We start from the raw sequence: 16,313 nt of genomic DNA on the forward strand, positions 1-16,313 counted from the left end.
CTGATACTGTGAATAGCACAGCTCACATCTTGTGGTAGGATGCATTCTCAGCTTGTTCAAAGTTCAAGACTTTAGAGAAGCAAATCCTCAAGTGCTTCCTTTACATGTGTAGCTTGCAAACCCTTAATGAAACTGCAATTGCAAGAAATTATGTTGTCTCTTTAAAGCTGTGATGTGTCATTCATTTATAATACTGCCACAACATGTCCAGATGGATAGTTTCAGGAGTATTGGCAGGGCAAGGACATGTGTATCCCTTAGGAGAGAGGGTGCAAGGACGTATGTATCCCATAGGAGGGAGGGTGCAAGGACATATGCTTCCCATAGCTAGAGGGTGCAAGGACAAATGTATCCTATAGGAGGGAGGGTTCAAGGATATACATATCCCTTTGAAGGGAGGGTGAAAGGACATACATTCCCATAGGTGGGATGGTGCAAGAACATACGTATCCCATAGGAGGGAGGGTGAAAGAGCATATGTATCCCATAAGATGGAGGGGGTACTTTTTATTTTTTGTGTTCTAAGTGAATGACTTTGTCACACATCAACAATTATTGACAGTTAGAGATGTCAGAGGCACACACATCTGTGGGCACTTTGGAGGATTGTTAATTGATAACCACCATGACTTTGGGATGTGGAAGAAAACTGGAGCTCCTGATGAAAATGTACACAGATACATGGAGCACATGCAAATTCTGTATGTAACAGTAGCAAAAGTAGTCTCATCTTCTTTACTCAAAAATCAGGCATAGAGCCAAAAAAAGAGGGGGGCACATGGCCCAAACTCAGTGACACTTTTTAAATATTGCTCTGATTCACTTAGAAAGTTAATAAACATGCTTTCCATCATCATGCACTTTCTTAAGAATAAGATGTGTGAAAATCTAATATCTGGCTTTATTGACCGATTATGATCCTTGGTGATTTACCAAAAAAATATACGAAGGTCAGATAAAAATATGATGCAGAGTCAGGGACAGTTGAGAGTTGCCATTCAATCAGGGAAACAAACTGTGCAATAAAGTGCTGTGAGGTAATAGCTGTAACAATCTCTTTATTTATAACATTATGATCTTACAGTATCTGGAGCGTTTCTCCCCAGGCCTTCACTGAAAATGGACTGTATCCCAGTCAGACATTCCCGGTAAACAAATGTAAAATAAATAAATAAATGAAATAAGTAAATAAAATCTGTTCATACTGATCTTTTACTGCCCAGTGCATTACCCAAGTATTTTCCCAGTCTCTTTTTATTCTGTCAAGTAAGTTGTACTGCTGATCTATTTTCACTTCTTTTCACCCTTCTTGTTTTTTCCACCTGTCCCACCACTCCACATACTTAGGTCATTTTGTACTTCCAGTATTTCCACACAATAATTAGCAAGCATCACAGTCTAATGTTTAGTATAGAGTTTATCTAACTTCCAGCATTCCCACTCCAGGAATTGTAAACATCACAGCATAATATTTAGTACAGAGTTTATCTTACTTTAAACATTCCCACTCCAGAATTTATAACATCACAGTATAATGTTTAGTACAGAGTATATCATATGTCCATTCTCCCCACTTCAGACTTTGTAAACATCGCTGTACGTTTAGTACAGCGTTTATCTAAGTTCCATCATTTCCATTCCAGGATTTGTAAACATCACAGTGTGATGTTTAGTACAGAGTTTATTTAACTTCCAGCATTCCCACTCCAGGATTTGTAAACATCACGGTATAATGTTTAGTACAGAGTTTATCTAACTTCCAGCATTCCCACTCCAGGATTTGTAAACATCACAATATGATGTTTAGTACAGAGTTTATCTGACTTCCAGCATTCCCACTCCAAGATTTGTAAACATCACTGTATAATGTTTAGTACAGAGTATATCATATGTCCATTCTCCCCACTTCAGACTTTGTAAACATCGCTGTACAACATTTAGTACAGCGTTTATCTAAGTTCCATCATTTCCATTCCAGGATTTGTAAACATCACAGTGTGATGTTTAGTACAGAGTTTATCTGACTTCCAGCATTCCCACTCCAAAATTTGTAAACATCACTGTATAATGTTTAGTACAGAGTATATCATATGTCCATTCTCCCGACTTCAGACTTTGTAAACATCGCTGTACAACGTTTAGTACAGCGTTTATCTAAGTTCCATCATTTCCATTCCAGGATTTGTAAACATCACAGTGTGATGTTTAGTACAGAGTTTATCTAACTTTCATCATTCCCACCCAGTACTGAGTTTATCTAACTTTCATCATTCCCACCCCAGGATTTGTAAAAACACAGTGTGATGTTTAGTACAGAGTTTATCCAACTTCCATCATTCCCACTCCAACATTTGTAAAAACACAGTATACTGTTTACTATAGAGTTTATCTTTCTTCCAACATTCCAAGTCCAGGATTTGTAAACATCACAGTGTAATGTTTAGTACAGAGTTTATCTTTTGCTCATTTTTTCCTTGTTATCCCCAACTGACCATTCATGCCTGTACTTCCCTTCTGCCACACAGATCCAGTTTGTTCCCTTGGGGTGAGAGCCCTAAGGCCCATTCATTCTCCTGGGGTAATAGTTGAGTAAGGCACAAGTGGGAGCCATCATTAACATGCTGGGGATTAGGGTTTTTATAGTTAACTCCCACCATCTCCTGTGCATACCTTTAGCATTCAAGGGTTGGTTTGCAGTGCTCCTTTGCAAAGTATATGATTCTGTCCCTTTGACTCACCTCCCCCTAAAGGATCCCCACTCAGTTTGGAGCATGAACACTCTTTAAGTGCTTGAAAGGGGAAGGGGTGGAGTATTGTGTTTACTTAACAGTGCATATGGCAAGGCATCTTAAGGTTCTTGTGATTGCTTGTCTAGCATTGTTTGTACTTTCCATTGGCAATTCAGCTTGGAGAGAGTGCCCTGCCACATGCTTCCCTTCCCTTTACCTAAAGAGAGACAAACAGGTTAAGCCTCATCATTCGTGTTCTCCCCTACACAGTGACAAAATGTGGCTGTGTTGCTAATCAGACTTGAGTCACCTGAGTCATAGTCATGCTTCATACCTTTTGTACCAACAAAGTAGGCCAAAGAGTTTGTTATCTTACTGTTTTGTACACATTGTGCTTCATTTGAAAGGTTTCACTGTCTCACTGAAGGAGTTTCAAAAATGTAAGCTGTTTGTTTCTCTATATCCCTGGATCTAATATCAGGAATCTTTCTTTATGGATCCTGCAGTTGGATTTATCATCTTCATTAGTCACAATCTAACACTTGTCTTAGAGGTCCTTTGTTTGGGGCAGTCAGACTTGGTACTGATACATACTAACTGCATAAGTGCACTTAGCTGCTGGTCATGGTCTTATTTTCCTGCTATTTGCACAGTTCAGGATGAAAGGTTCCTATTGATGTCTAGGTACAAGTTTTCTGAGTGTCCTTGTAGCCATCATATTACTAGTCAAGTCCCGCACTAGCATGCCCTGTACCTTACTGAGGAGGAACACTATGCCAGTTTCTTTCTTAAGTCCCAGTGGTTCAACATTGCCACCCAGACATGGAGAAGAAACCTTATGACATATGTTACTACCATGACAGCTGTGGTTTACAGTTCCTCACATGAGGAACAGCAGGAGGGTCCTGTGTGCCTCAGATCACACCTAGAACATCATCACAAGGCTCAAATCTCTGAGGGTAGGCTGGAACCTGTCCATTCTGAAGGGTAAAGCCACTAGTCAAATAGCCCTCCAGATCCTACAAGTGCTAAGCTCATCCTTGACAAGCAAGGCTTCATGCCAGCATCACTCCCCCAATTCAAGTAGAATATTGCAACTTAGGAGAGATGCACCTCCGGTTCCCAACTTTCCCCAGCAGATTGTCTAGAACTTGGGTGTGACCAACCTTATCATGGGGAATGGTCCCATAAGTTGTTCATACCTACTAAGGTCTCCCTTGCTTGGTTTTCTACTAGCACAGTAACTTGGTTTAAGTAGAGGAGTCCAACAAGTTGTCCAGCACCAAAAGCTGCATCTGTAGCCTAGACATCAGACAGATATTTGGTGTTTTCTAGGAATGTAGATATGAGTGTGAGACCATACATTCAGGGAATATGGCATTGCTGACCCTGGTGCAGAAATTTCTTCCATGTGTACTTCCTGTAGTGAGAGTGTACATATACCTGTGTACACAGAGTCTGACACCATCAGCATGACTTTGATATGCCTGCCCGTGCATGAGTCTGTGTGCAAGCTTATGCCTGTGGCTGATGGGGAAGCAGGACTCCTTGCTGTCAAGCTCCATGAGGAGTCTGATGACTTGGAGACCATTATCTATGAGACAGACATGGACAGTGAGTTTTTCCCTCTGTAGCTCATTCCTGGATCAGCCCTCCTTTAGGGAGGCCTGGTCAGTAATGACTGGCCTCAAGTACCCATTGCCTCCCTCTGAAACCTCTATATTATTATGGGGGGAAGCATAACACCTAGGGAGGCATTAATCAAGGATTATATTCTGGAAGCAAGGTGGTGTCTTAACTGTGCTGCTGTAGCCTTAGGAAGACACGTCTTTTATGAATACAAGGCTGAGTGGGTCACTACCCGGCATCCTAGAGCTGACTTCTTTGTGATTTCATCAGTCCAGCAAAGTTTTCTAGATGCCATAGTGTTTTGCTACTCTGTCAAAAGAGAAAGAGTGAAAGTTTAGATATGTGTGGCAGAAGGCTACTGTACCAGTTTAGGGCTCAGTGCCCTCAGCTTTTCATGTCTCACGTCTGTAAATTCCAGTCCTTCTGAGTGCATCAGACCATGTCAGAACTTCAGAGATCTGGTTCAGATTTTGTCTGCTGCTTCCAAGATTGGCTTCATGAAGCCTGCTGTACTTTTGATTACATTCATAATGTCACTAGAGCTACAGGCCTGGGTTTATGCTTCTGCAGGATGATGTGGCTGGGACTGTCCTCCCTCAAGGAGGGGCTGTGGTATAGCATTCTCGGTACCCAGTTGAGAGTAAAGTGCTGTTCATACAGACCTTCTGGACCTATCAAATATCTTCTTAAGTAGAAGACAGCACAATAGAGGACACTTATGATCCTCTTAGGCCTCTTCTGTCTACCTCTCCCAGACCCAGCCATCCACCTAAAAAAGGTATAGCCTGCTTGTTGTCAGAGGAAGGCTGTCAGGTATGTTGGGATGGTCTTGCTTCCTCCAAAGCCAGCCAGGACTCCTGAGAGAAGGACTGTGAAGGTCAGTTTTTAGTAGTCCTGACCAAAGTCTAAGGCTGCTTATGAAGCTGAGTGGTTCAGGCTTAGTTCTAGACATGGTTACCTTGGACTGTATCACAGCTCTACATCTTCTAACAGAAACTGTAGCTGAAAGGCCAGAGTATCTCAGAAGAACTTGTAGAACAAGCCAGTAGTCTACTGTCAGAAGATATTGCAGCTGTTGTCTCTCCTTTTGAGCAGTATGAGAGCTTTTATTCTCATCATTTGCTAATTACAAAGGTGTTAGATGATTTTTGTAACATTTTGGACATCTGCTTCTTCAGCAAGCACCCCACGGTCTTCTGTTGTGGATGGTGACCCCCCACAAGGTCTTACAGCTGTGCTGCAAAAGAGCTGGCTGTAAGGTGACACCAAACTGGTGGCCTTATGTTACATCGTTTCATGGGGTCTCTGCTTTGGGTAGAAATTACTTTCAGTATTTTAGGAGTGTATGTTTGTTAACTGGAGTAGCTGAGTGATCCCAGCTGGACTGATTTCAACACTGTGGAGAGAATGTATGTAGAAACACAGTGCAATATATACAGAAACAAAACAGAAAAATGTGATCGAGCATTCAGGATGTGCACAGTGGTAAACAGACACATTTAATAATTATGTACAGTGAATTTAAGTGGAATAGAAACCAAGTGTGGAAAAGATTAAAGTTTTCAGAAATAAATAACAACAAAAAATATGAGAAAAGACAAGGATTTTAATGCAGACAGAACTTGGAAATATTATAGAAGTATAGGCATTATGTATATCATGTAGTCATGAAGTCCTTGACTCAGTTATAGGAGCGTCATCTGTGAACCAGTACTACTGTTTCTTCTATCAGGTTCCTTAAATGTCATGTCAAAGGTGTTTTCCCATTTCTTTTTGCAGTAATTATGCTTTCATAATGTAAAGTGGGGTTTCTAATTCTAAAGTATGTCATTTTTTGCTGTAGTTTCTTCAATGGAACTATATTTATTAAATCTAATAAACTTGTGTTCTTATTTCTTGTATGCTAAGCAGTTGCCCAAGTACTTCCTGATTCTTAGTCATGTGGTCATGCATTTTGATGACAACAGAGAGGATACACAGCTTGAAGTGCATAGACATGTTTTTCACTAATCTACAGCAGATTTTGACTCATAAAATGACACAGACTGCAGCACAGTCAGTGAGTCAGCCAGTTACTTAGATAATTGGAATATCAGTCAATCAATCAATAAATAAATGCATTTATATTAAAATACAAATAAAATAAAAGTAGACTAGATAATATTCCCAGTGAAGTGTACAGTGTTTGGCATGCAGTATAATAACACAGATACAGTACTGTAATAACTGTATTTAATTTATTTATTCAGTTTGACAACTGTGGGGTATAGTACTGATCCAGCTGGACCTATTTCAGTCTCAGCCTCCTGGACATATATAAATGACAGTAAATAAGCAAGCTAACAAGAACTATTATGAGTACAAAATGGGTGAAGATAGCAATGAATCAATAAAAATGATAATAATAAAGTGCACAGTGTAAAGGACAGCAGGAAGGGATGGTTAGAGTAAGGAGGAAAGAAAAGAAGAGAGTGAAATAGTGAAGGGATAGAGCACAAAGTGTGAAAGATAAGAAATGTAAGGTAAGGGCACACACAAATGAATTATGTACAGTATGTACAACGTGGAAGAGATGTCACATGTTAGTGTAGGGAAATAATGTGAGGAAGACAAAGGTGCCTGACTGGTGAAGGGGAGACTGGGGCAGTAGGTGACGTGTCCAGAGGGGTAGCATTTGCAAACTGACTCGGACTTGAGGTGATCTATAAGCGGAGCATGAAATGATGGGTTAGAGGAGACATCTTTAAGATTAGTAGTGAGGTATTCACAGAGTTCAAGGCCTAGGGTGGGATGGGTATGAGTGTTCTCTGAGGAACTTAAAAAGTTGGCATCCAGGAAATTGGTTGACACATTGTTGGAAAGGTAGCCATTTGGCTTTACTAAAGGTGATACAGTGATGCTTATTTCTAGAGGAGAGAATTGCTTATAGTGTCAGTGGTGGAGGAGTTTTTCTTGGATGCTGCTGCAACCAGTGAGCGTCCATTTTCAAGCTGTGCTACTATAATGCCTTTGCCCATGGCATTCCTGGTTGGTTTGGAGAGAAAGGGGGAAATTTTATAGGACAAAATCGGAAGAAATTAATTTTCTGCCAAATTTGTTCAAGAGAAAGGTGAAAGTTCATTGTGGGACCAAGCCACATGCTGCAGTATTTGAAAGAGATGACTTGATCAGTGGGGTTGTCAGAATGGTCTTGGATAAGAAGTGACTGAGAGTACCATTTAGGGGAGGTACCAAACAGCATTGTTTTAAATTTAGAAGTGTTCAGAGTTAGCTTTTTGTTGTTAAGTCATTTGATAACAGAAAGGAGGTAACCTTGTATTTGTTGTTGTATGACTGAAGAGGTCATGTTTGAGAAAAATAAGAGCATGTCAGCATAAAGTAAGAAAGAGAGAGAGAGATGGCAAGTGGTAGTTTTTTAATGAAAATGGAAAAAAGAAGGGGAACCAGAATGGAGCCCTGAGAGACTCCTTTAAGGAGACGGTGGAAGGAGAGATGGTGTTCAGAAACAGAACAGAGAAGTACTGACTGGAAAGATAATTTTTAGACCAGGGAGCTGTATGTAGGCTAATACCAATTTCAGTTAGGTGATTTAACAGAATGCTATGGTCAACCAGATCAAAAACTCTGGTGAGGTCAGTAAAGATGGCTCCAGTGAAGAGGTCATTGTCCATAGCCAGGAGGATGTTATCATTAAGCATCCAGAGTCCTTTAAAAGGGTTCCTTGCAGTCCAAAAGCCATGCTGTTTTGAGGATAGTAGATGATATTGGAAGATGTAATGAGTGAGTCGATTGTAAACTAATTTTTACAGGATTTTTCCAGTTATGGTAAGAAAGGAGGTGGGATAGAAGTCAGTGGTGTGAGATGGGCTAGTTTTTTGGGGGAGGGGTTTAGCAATGGTTGTTTTCTAGATATCAGTCATGTTGTTTTTAGTTGGGCAGAGATTATAAATATGAAGAAGGGGAGGGACTGTGAAGTTCTTGCACAGTAATAAGAACTATGAGAGAAGATTGTTAGGACGAGCAGATAAGTCAGTTTTTAGTTCTTCAAGTAGTGGTACTAGATGTTTAGCTTCGATTGCTTTGAAATGGAAAGTGGGAATATAGTGGAAGACGAGACGTTAGAGGGAGGGGAGGGGTTATTAATGGCATTTGCAATGGGAAGTGCATTGAAGATAAGGCTGAAATCTGCGGTTTTGAGATGAGTTGAGGAAGAGTGGATGTTGGATGGGTTAGTATGGACTGTCAGGCAGTTGACTTCTGCCCAGAAGTTTTTAGGTCAGTTGAGAAAAGATGACGCTTTTTCATAATGTCACCTGATTGCCTGCTTAGCTATATTTCTTAGCTTAGTATATATAGTGTTGTCTGGAGGTTGATCAGCAATATCCCTGAGATTAAGGAGACGTTTGAGTTTGTACGTGAACCAGTTGCTTGTTGGGTCTTTATAGAACCGTGTAATTTTTCGGAAGGAGTGAGTCTTGGAGGTTAGTGAGAATTTGTATGAAAAGACTGCTGCAGTAGTTTGGGTCAGTAGAAGAGAAAATAGGAGACCAGATTAATGAGGCTTGTATTAATTTTAGTTTGAGAATGTTGGATTGGGATGTGTTCCTTAACAATATGAAGGAGGGAGTCATTTTGTTTATTTGGTGGGAGATATTGAAGCTGATTGGTCAATGATCACTGAAGGAAGGGGATTGAGTGAGATTATGAGAGATAATATTTGGATTATTAATAATAGTAAGATCAATAAGTGAGTGATGAGAAGAACTAGGCGTTGGTCTGGTGGGTTCAGTTACCAGTTATGTGAGTTTGAAGTAGCGGCAAGAAGGCTGAGATTGAAGTCCCCTTGTAGGATGAGGTGAAATTTTTTTATTGAAGACATAATTTCCAGCAGAAGGGTTAGGAGGCAGGAAAAGGAAGGTAAACGACAGCAAGATGAATAGGAAAGTTGTCAGGGGAGGGCACACGGAGAAGCAGACACTTAGGAAGAGAGTCTGAGGTAGTGTTGCTTTGAGCTAAGTGTTAAGACATTTACTTTAGATTTAAAAAGCAGTCGTGTTCCACTGTCAGGTAAAGAAACAGATCTCCCTTCAAGATAATAGCTGTACCTAGGGAAGAAGTGGTGAAATATTTTTCTACCATGGGATGATGATTGTAAGAAAGGAAACTAAGAGAATGTGAATGACTGCAGTGATAGTCTACCATAAAGTATGTTTGTGTGTGTGTTATACATCGAACAGCTTTACTCTGGAACAAAAACTGTTAAGTAAATGTATTGGGCTTCTTGGTAAGGCAGAAGTGTTACCTGTTTGTGGGACTAAGTACTGCTGACGACAACTGGTGGGAAGCCAGGCTGTCTGTAGTACTAAGTTCCACATACAAGTGGAACTGTACTGCAGTCTTCGGGATTTTTTTTTTTTGGTGCGGGGGGGGGGTAGAGACTGGGACCTCACACCTACGTTGTTTAGTGAGTGAGTCATCCCTCAAACTCCTGTGAAGATGTCTTACTGTGTTCGTCATCTTGGGCAGAGAGACTGCATGCGTGATGGCCATGCTAGCTTACAGATGTTAATCTCACACTGGACAGTGGTCATGCAGCTCTCCTGTATGTCAGATTTAGCTCCCTGCCAACAAAACCAGATCTGAGCTAGAGGTAGAATTGCTGCACTGGAGAGCATTGGCTGGATTCAGTGACCCCACGCTGCACCAAAGAGCATTGGTTGGATTCAGTGACCCCACCAAGTTCTCGAGAAGTTCAGACTGTGCTTAGAATAAGTAATGAGATTCATTAACATGGAATGTTATATGATCTCGGTATCTGTTCCTGGCGTAGTTGGGCTCGCTTCAGTTCATTACCTCGAGATATTGAACTACACACTCTTTGTCCCGTCATGACATAATCAGAAGTGATGGCTTAAAATCAAGAACTAATGGCTCAGTACATTCAAACACATGTTTTTTAAACTTAATAAATATAGGTCCAGTGATAGAACTAAAGTAAAAACTACACAATTTAGAATTAGAAAGCCCTCTGTACACAGTGAAAGCATAATTACAGCAAAAAAAATGTGATAAATACATCTTTTTACTCGAACTTTAAAGTATGAACATGCTGCTGTTTTGATGATGCACTAGACGTTTCATCCTAAATTCTGTGTTAGAGTGTCAATTCCTGATGCTAAGTTGGAGACAGATATTATGGTGCTTAAAATGGAGAATGCATGGTCTGAGAAAATTATGATGTACTTCTAAGTCTGTGTTGTATTATGTGCAGGGGAACACAGCTGAAATGTGGATGAGAGTATTGGTGAACAGTTGTCATGAAAGATTTTGAGTGTAAGTGTAAGTTGAAGTAGATCTGCAAGTTGTTACACTGGTAACCCGTTTGCATTTGTGACATTGATGCAGTGATGCTCTTTCTGGGGCAGCAGATCTTATATTGGTTACAAGTCATTTAGATTTCTCTTAAAGGCATGACAGCTCAAGGGCTTTGGTCCCCATAATAAGTGTGAATCCATATACTTTGTGTAGGTTTGTAATGTTTGTAAGTATAGCTGCTGTATCCTTAGAGATAAGAAAATGGAAGATTTAGTGGCAGCCTTATAGGATTGCATTGATTTTTGCTTGTATGTTTTCAGTGTGCATGTATATTGCTGCTGTTCAGATTTGTTTAGCACCCACATATTTACCCAGAGTGTTGTTAGTGATGACTGAAGCCCTGCATACAATTTCCATGTGTTACCCTATCCGGATTACTGGCTATTGATATCCCTTTCCGGGGACTCCCATTAGTGTCCTTGCAGTGGGCATTCTGTAATGATAGTCTTTTAGAGTGACTTTAAACAGGGTGAAATACTCACTTGTCTTCCCCTCATGGAATCAAGTTCAGAAGTAAAAAGATGGGCACTGTCCATAGCCATTCATTTCTGCTTTTCGGTAGGCCCTTGGAAATTATAGCGTTTGGCATCTTGTGTGGATACACATTGCAGGGTCCAGGCTCAGACCTTTTTTTTAATCTTCTAGGCTTGATTGCAGCCATAGTCTGCATGATGCCATTTATACACTTGCAGGTGTTGCAGTAGACTGCAAATTGTTAATGGTTGCAGAGTTATCATATGGTCATGGACCTGCTCCAGGTGTCAGGCTTCATTAACTGGACTCTGGTGTGATGGACAGTCCCTACCAGTCTCTAACTGGGCCTCCTATTCTGACAGCAGAACTAGTCACAAATTAAAATGATGGATACTTTGCTGATGAATGAAGAATGCACCTTGACTCCCAGACAGCTCAAGGGCTTTGGTCTTTATAAACTATGTAAACTGCATTACATTTCCATAGTGAAATGCAAACTGAATGTACTTAAACAGACATATTGCATATAGACAAACTCTAACAGCTTATGTGGCCTTGTCACTACCTCTGAGTTGTAAGGCCAAATAGAAGATGCACGGTCTCACAGGCAAATGAATTCAAGACTTAAGATTTTGTTCCAGAGCTGCAATACACTTTGCACACTTCAGCAGAAAGACAGAACTGGAAACTAAGAGTTGCTCAGTGTACATAAAAGATTCCCAGGTTCTGTATTTCATGTTTAACTTTTATTTTGAATATCAAGTTCTGTTTTCACAGCCTCATAACTTTTATGATGTAGAGTCCAAATAAGATAATGCATCCTTTGACCTGGAGAAACATTTTAAAAAAGACTTAAGTTTGTATCACTACAGATACATGCACAATTGAGAAGACAGTTTTTAACAACTCTGTTTCTTTATAAGTCATGTATATATATATATATATATATATATATATATATATATATATATATATATATATATATATTTGCATTTTATTTGTGCAGGATTTGATGAAAGTAACAACCACAGTTTTATGTAAAAATGAAATTTTGTGCAACTTAATACAGCTCTTCTGCGTGTTTTCCTGAAAGACAGTTGCAAGCTTCATTTAGCTTGTGACATGGAGATCTCATCTTTTGAGTCTGTAAAATTTTATTGAATAGTTCTTCAATATCAATGTATTCTTCAGTGATACATTTTCCATGTTTTCCTCTGTCCAAGTGTCCTTATCACCTCCATCAGTGTTCACTGTTTTTCTCTATATGCCAGCAGAATACTGCTCCCTTAAAACAGAATGGAAATGACCTCTTTTTCTTGGACAGCAACACTTTCATATTAAACTAGCATCGTTTCCAAGCTGTGTGTGATGATGTCTTTATTTGCTTCCATTTGCTACCTATTGCAAGTATGTTGTATGTTTGTAAATGCTTTGAGGTGGGAAACACATTTGGTAAATAAGGTTGATTTTATTTATTTTATTTTACTAACCATATTACTTGATGTGTTTAGAATATTTTAAGTGGAAACATGTTAAGAAAAATTACCAAACAATAAAATTTCTAAACTATAATTATGATTCTTGAAGACAAGTGTATATGTAGTAGGAACAAATAAATGATATGGTATGGACGTATCTGTTAAAAACGATGAGTATTTTAAATTGACACATTTGTTTGTTTCCACCCCATGGGCAGCTATTTGCCCTAGTGCATATTCATTATTGTGATTTGTTGAAGGTATTGGAATATATCTGCAGGGTTGCTCAAGAGATTGTGTCTGTACATGAAATCATAAATTAGTTTCATATCTCTGCAGGCACGATACTGGAGTTCTACTGTTAATGATATTCAAGGTGCTGTACTTGATGAGAGTGGTAGTGTGATCCACCGAATCTTTGGCAAGTGGCATGAAGGTGTTTACTGGGGCACACCACCCAACACCAAATGCATCTGGAAACCAAGTAAGTACTGATTGTTATGCATACGTCTATGTAACAGTCCAGGTCTTAATTAAAATGTGTGCTGGCAGGATGTAAGCTGTTTAGTGTAACTGTGCTCTGTTAGATTTCCTGTTCCTAGAGGAAACCCTACTGCTGGAATATAGAATGACCTAGACGTGGAATGTTAAGAGATGATATAGGGTTCAGTGAAGCTGAGTAAAGGAACAGTGTCTGCCCTTCTTTGGAGCTACAGTACCATCCAGGGGAATGAGCTTGGGGGGCTTTTCTGAGGGTTTGAACATCCCAGATATAAAATCTATGGACTTAACATTATGATAAAGCCAAATGAGCTGAGTCTGTTCTCTTCAACACACCCATCCTCCTTTATGCGGCCTACAAAAGGTGAAGACCTGTGGAAACTCTCTTTAATTTATGTTGCACAACCTTTTATTTTACCTTTCCTTTGCTTCAGTCTTGAGTGGCACACTTCAGATGTGTAGAGTAGTGGAGGGAGTGGTGTATTAATAGTAGATTGGAGAAGCTGAATCCTAGAAAAGTTTAATGTGTCAAGCTGACTTAGATCTGCAAAGTCTTAAGGTTGTGCTTCGATCATCTACAGCTGTCATTATGGTAAGTACTTTGCACATCAGGTGAACTCAGGTGTCCAGCAGAGAAAGAGACATGGATCCCATTGATCCAGTTAATGCCACTGGGAATTTTCTAACACCTCTGTAGAACTGTTTCAGGGAATGCTATTTGTGGGTCTAGTTTTAAGTTTGACACAAGTAAAAGTCTTTCTCTTTTGAAGAAGACCTTTCTCTGTTTGATGAAGAGTGAGTTAATCCTTGGATATTACCACACTTCATCTGCCAGAGAACAGGCAGCAAGAGAATTCACCTATTTATTTCTGCTTTATTGCATCAGTGTCTAATGTACCATTAGCCAGAATGCACTCAAGAACTTTCAATTTTCTATTGCAGTCAGTATCTTAGCTATCTGTCAGATGAAATCTTGATTTACATAGTTGTGCATAAGAAATAGACATGGTGGGAGCCATTATGATAGAAAGATACTACTCCCACCTGTTATATATGACTGTTCTTTTGAATGAATATTTCCAATTCTTATCTTACATGAAAACTTTAATATTTGCCAGGATGATCTCTTTTGTAGTTGTTTGTTCTTATCTCCATTTGAAATTGTCACATTTTTCAAGACTTTTTGCTTCAATGAAAAACACTCAAAACAACAACAAAAAACAAACAAAAAAAAATTTTCAGAACTCCTGTCCCATTTTAGCATATTACAAATACAGAAAGATATGTACATTTTCAAAAAAATAAAGTTTAGCCTCCAGATGGGAACAGTTGCTCCAAATCGACAACTGCAACCACAAGCATTACCTAATCTAAAGTTGGGTTACCCATGTATTCTTTTTATTTATTTATCCTTTGTTGACTGGGTTAGTCCCACTAGGCTAGTGGCCTCTTCTCAGGGGGTGACCCAAGGTGGTATTTATATTACTAGGGAAAATGTGACCAGTGCAACAGGGTGCTTTTATTTATTTTATTTATTGACATTTGTTAACAGGGTTGGTCCAGCTGGGCTTGTGGACCGTTTTCATTGGAGACCCGAGGAGAAAAGCTCCAGTTATAAACAATTTACAATGTATAAGAAGTACAAGATAAAAAATTCAGAATCCAAGGAGTAAGTAATATTGGAAAAAAAAAACAAAGTAGAAAGCATACACATTCTAGCAAGTATATACATAATAGAAATCATGCACATAGTAACATACACATAGTATTATTACAAGATAAAGATAGACTTATGTCAATATTAATATTCTTTCAGTATTGTTGATTTAGTATAGTAGGTAGGCACCTTGAGAGTTACTAGGAGAAATTGGAGGTAGGTTATATTAGATACATATACAGTGGTAAGGTGGGCTTAAGTTAGATCTTGACAGGGGCAAGTTTTGTTATGAAGTAGATGAAATTTCAGTTAGTTTTTAAAGTGTGGTGTGTGGGTGATGGAACGTATGTGTAGGGGCAGTTTGTTCCAGGCTTGGGCTACAGAGCATTTATATACATTTATTACCTACATTTTTCTTTGGCTGGTAAATATCGAGGAGTTGCTGGTTTGATGTGCGAAGGGTCTGAGGTAGGGTATAGTTGGAGACTATGGATGAGAGGCCTGGGAAGGAAGAAGGTTTGTGTAGAATAGAGTGTAATATTAGAAGTTGTGATAGAAGGAGTTGTTGGGGGAGGTTAAGCCATTGTAGAAAGTTTAGGCCCAGGCAGTGGTGTGAGTTGTATGGAGAGTTTGTAATAAACTTATGTATTTTATGGTATGTTGAAGTTTATTCAAGGTTGTGGTCTGAATGCTGGTTAGAATATGGGCAGCATAAGTGAGGGAGGGGAGGAGTAATGCTTTTGCTAGAGGAGTCTAGCAGTAGAAGTTAAATATGTTTTTGTTGCGGTACAGCAAACCTAGTTTCTGATGTGTTATTTTTATGCATTGTAGTATATGTAGGTTGAATTTTAGTTCATCAACAATGATGACACCTAGGAGTTTTGTGTAAGTTTTTGGATTGATTGTATTGTTGGAAGATGAAATGGTAAAGGTAGATTTATGGTGTGAAAGAGAATGCGGGAGAAAGAGTAGGAGTTTGGTCTTTTTAGGGCTGAGGATGAGCAGGTTGTCAGATAACCATTTTCGGTTGATAGAAAGGTGTGTTGGGTTAGGGTGTGGAGTTCAGATATATTGATGGAGATGGAGATGAGAGTTGAGTCGTTTGCATATTGGATGAGGGAGGATTGTTTGCTGTATGTGTAACATTCATTGGTGAAGATGTTAAATAGTAGAGGGCCCAAGATGGATCCTTCTGGTACACCAGTTGGGACTGGTATGTAGGGTGAGTAGGAGGAGCACCATTTGACATATTGCTGCCGAATGGAGAGGTAGCTGGAGAACCAGGTGAGGGAGCTAGCTGATAGATTGAGGTTAGCAAGTTTAGATAGTAGTATGTGGTGAGAGACTGTGTCGAAAGCTTTTGAAAGGTCAAGGAAGAGACAGGATACAAGTAGATTGTTATCTCTGGCCTCGGCAGTAGTATGGATGAAGGATAGTAGGGCAGTAGTTGTGCTGTGGTTTGGATGGAAA

At 39.5% G+C, this 16,313-nt stretch overlaps 1 protein-coding gene across 1 annotated transcript in view; it reads left to right on the forward strand.

Annotated features, from left to right (window-relative positions):
- Positions 1 to 16,313, forward strand: part of OSBPL7 (oxysterol binding protein like 7) — a 1,590,705-nt gene that overhangs the window by 1,396,078 nt on the left and 178,314 nt on the right. Inside the window, exon 20 of the mRNA XM_044054965.1 lies at positions 13,025 to 13,169. Coding sequence (XP_043910900.1) covers positions 13,025 to 13,169 — 145 coding nt within the window. The remainder of the gene's footprint in view (positions 1 to 13,024; positions 13,170 to 16,313) is intronic.

The sequence above is a fragment of the Protopterus annectens genome, chromosome 13.part0 (genome assembly GCF_019279795.1).
Source record: "Protopterus annectens isolate FY-2018-M chromosome 13.part0, PAN1.0, whole genome shotgun sequence".
NCBI lineage: Eukaryota > Metazoa > Chordata > Ceratodontiformes > Protopteridae > Protopterus > Protopterus annectens.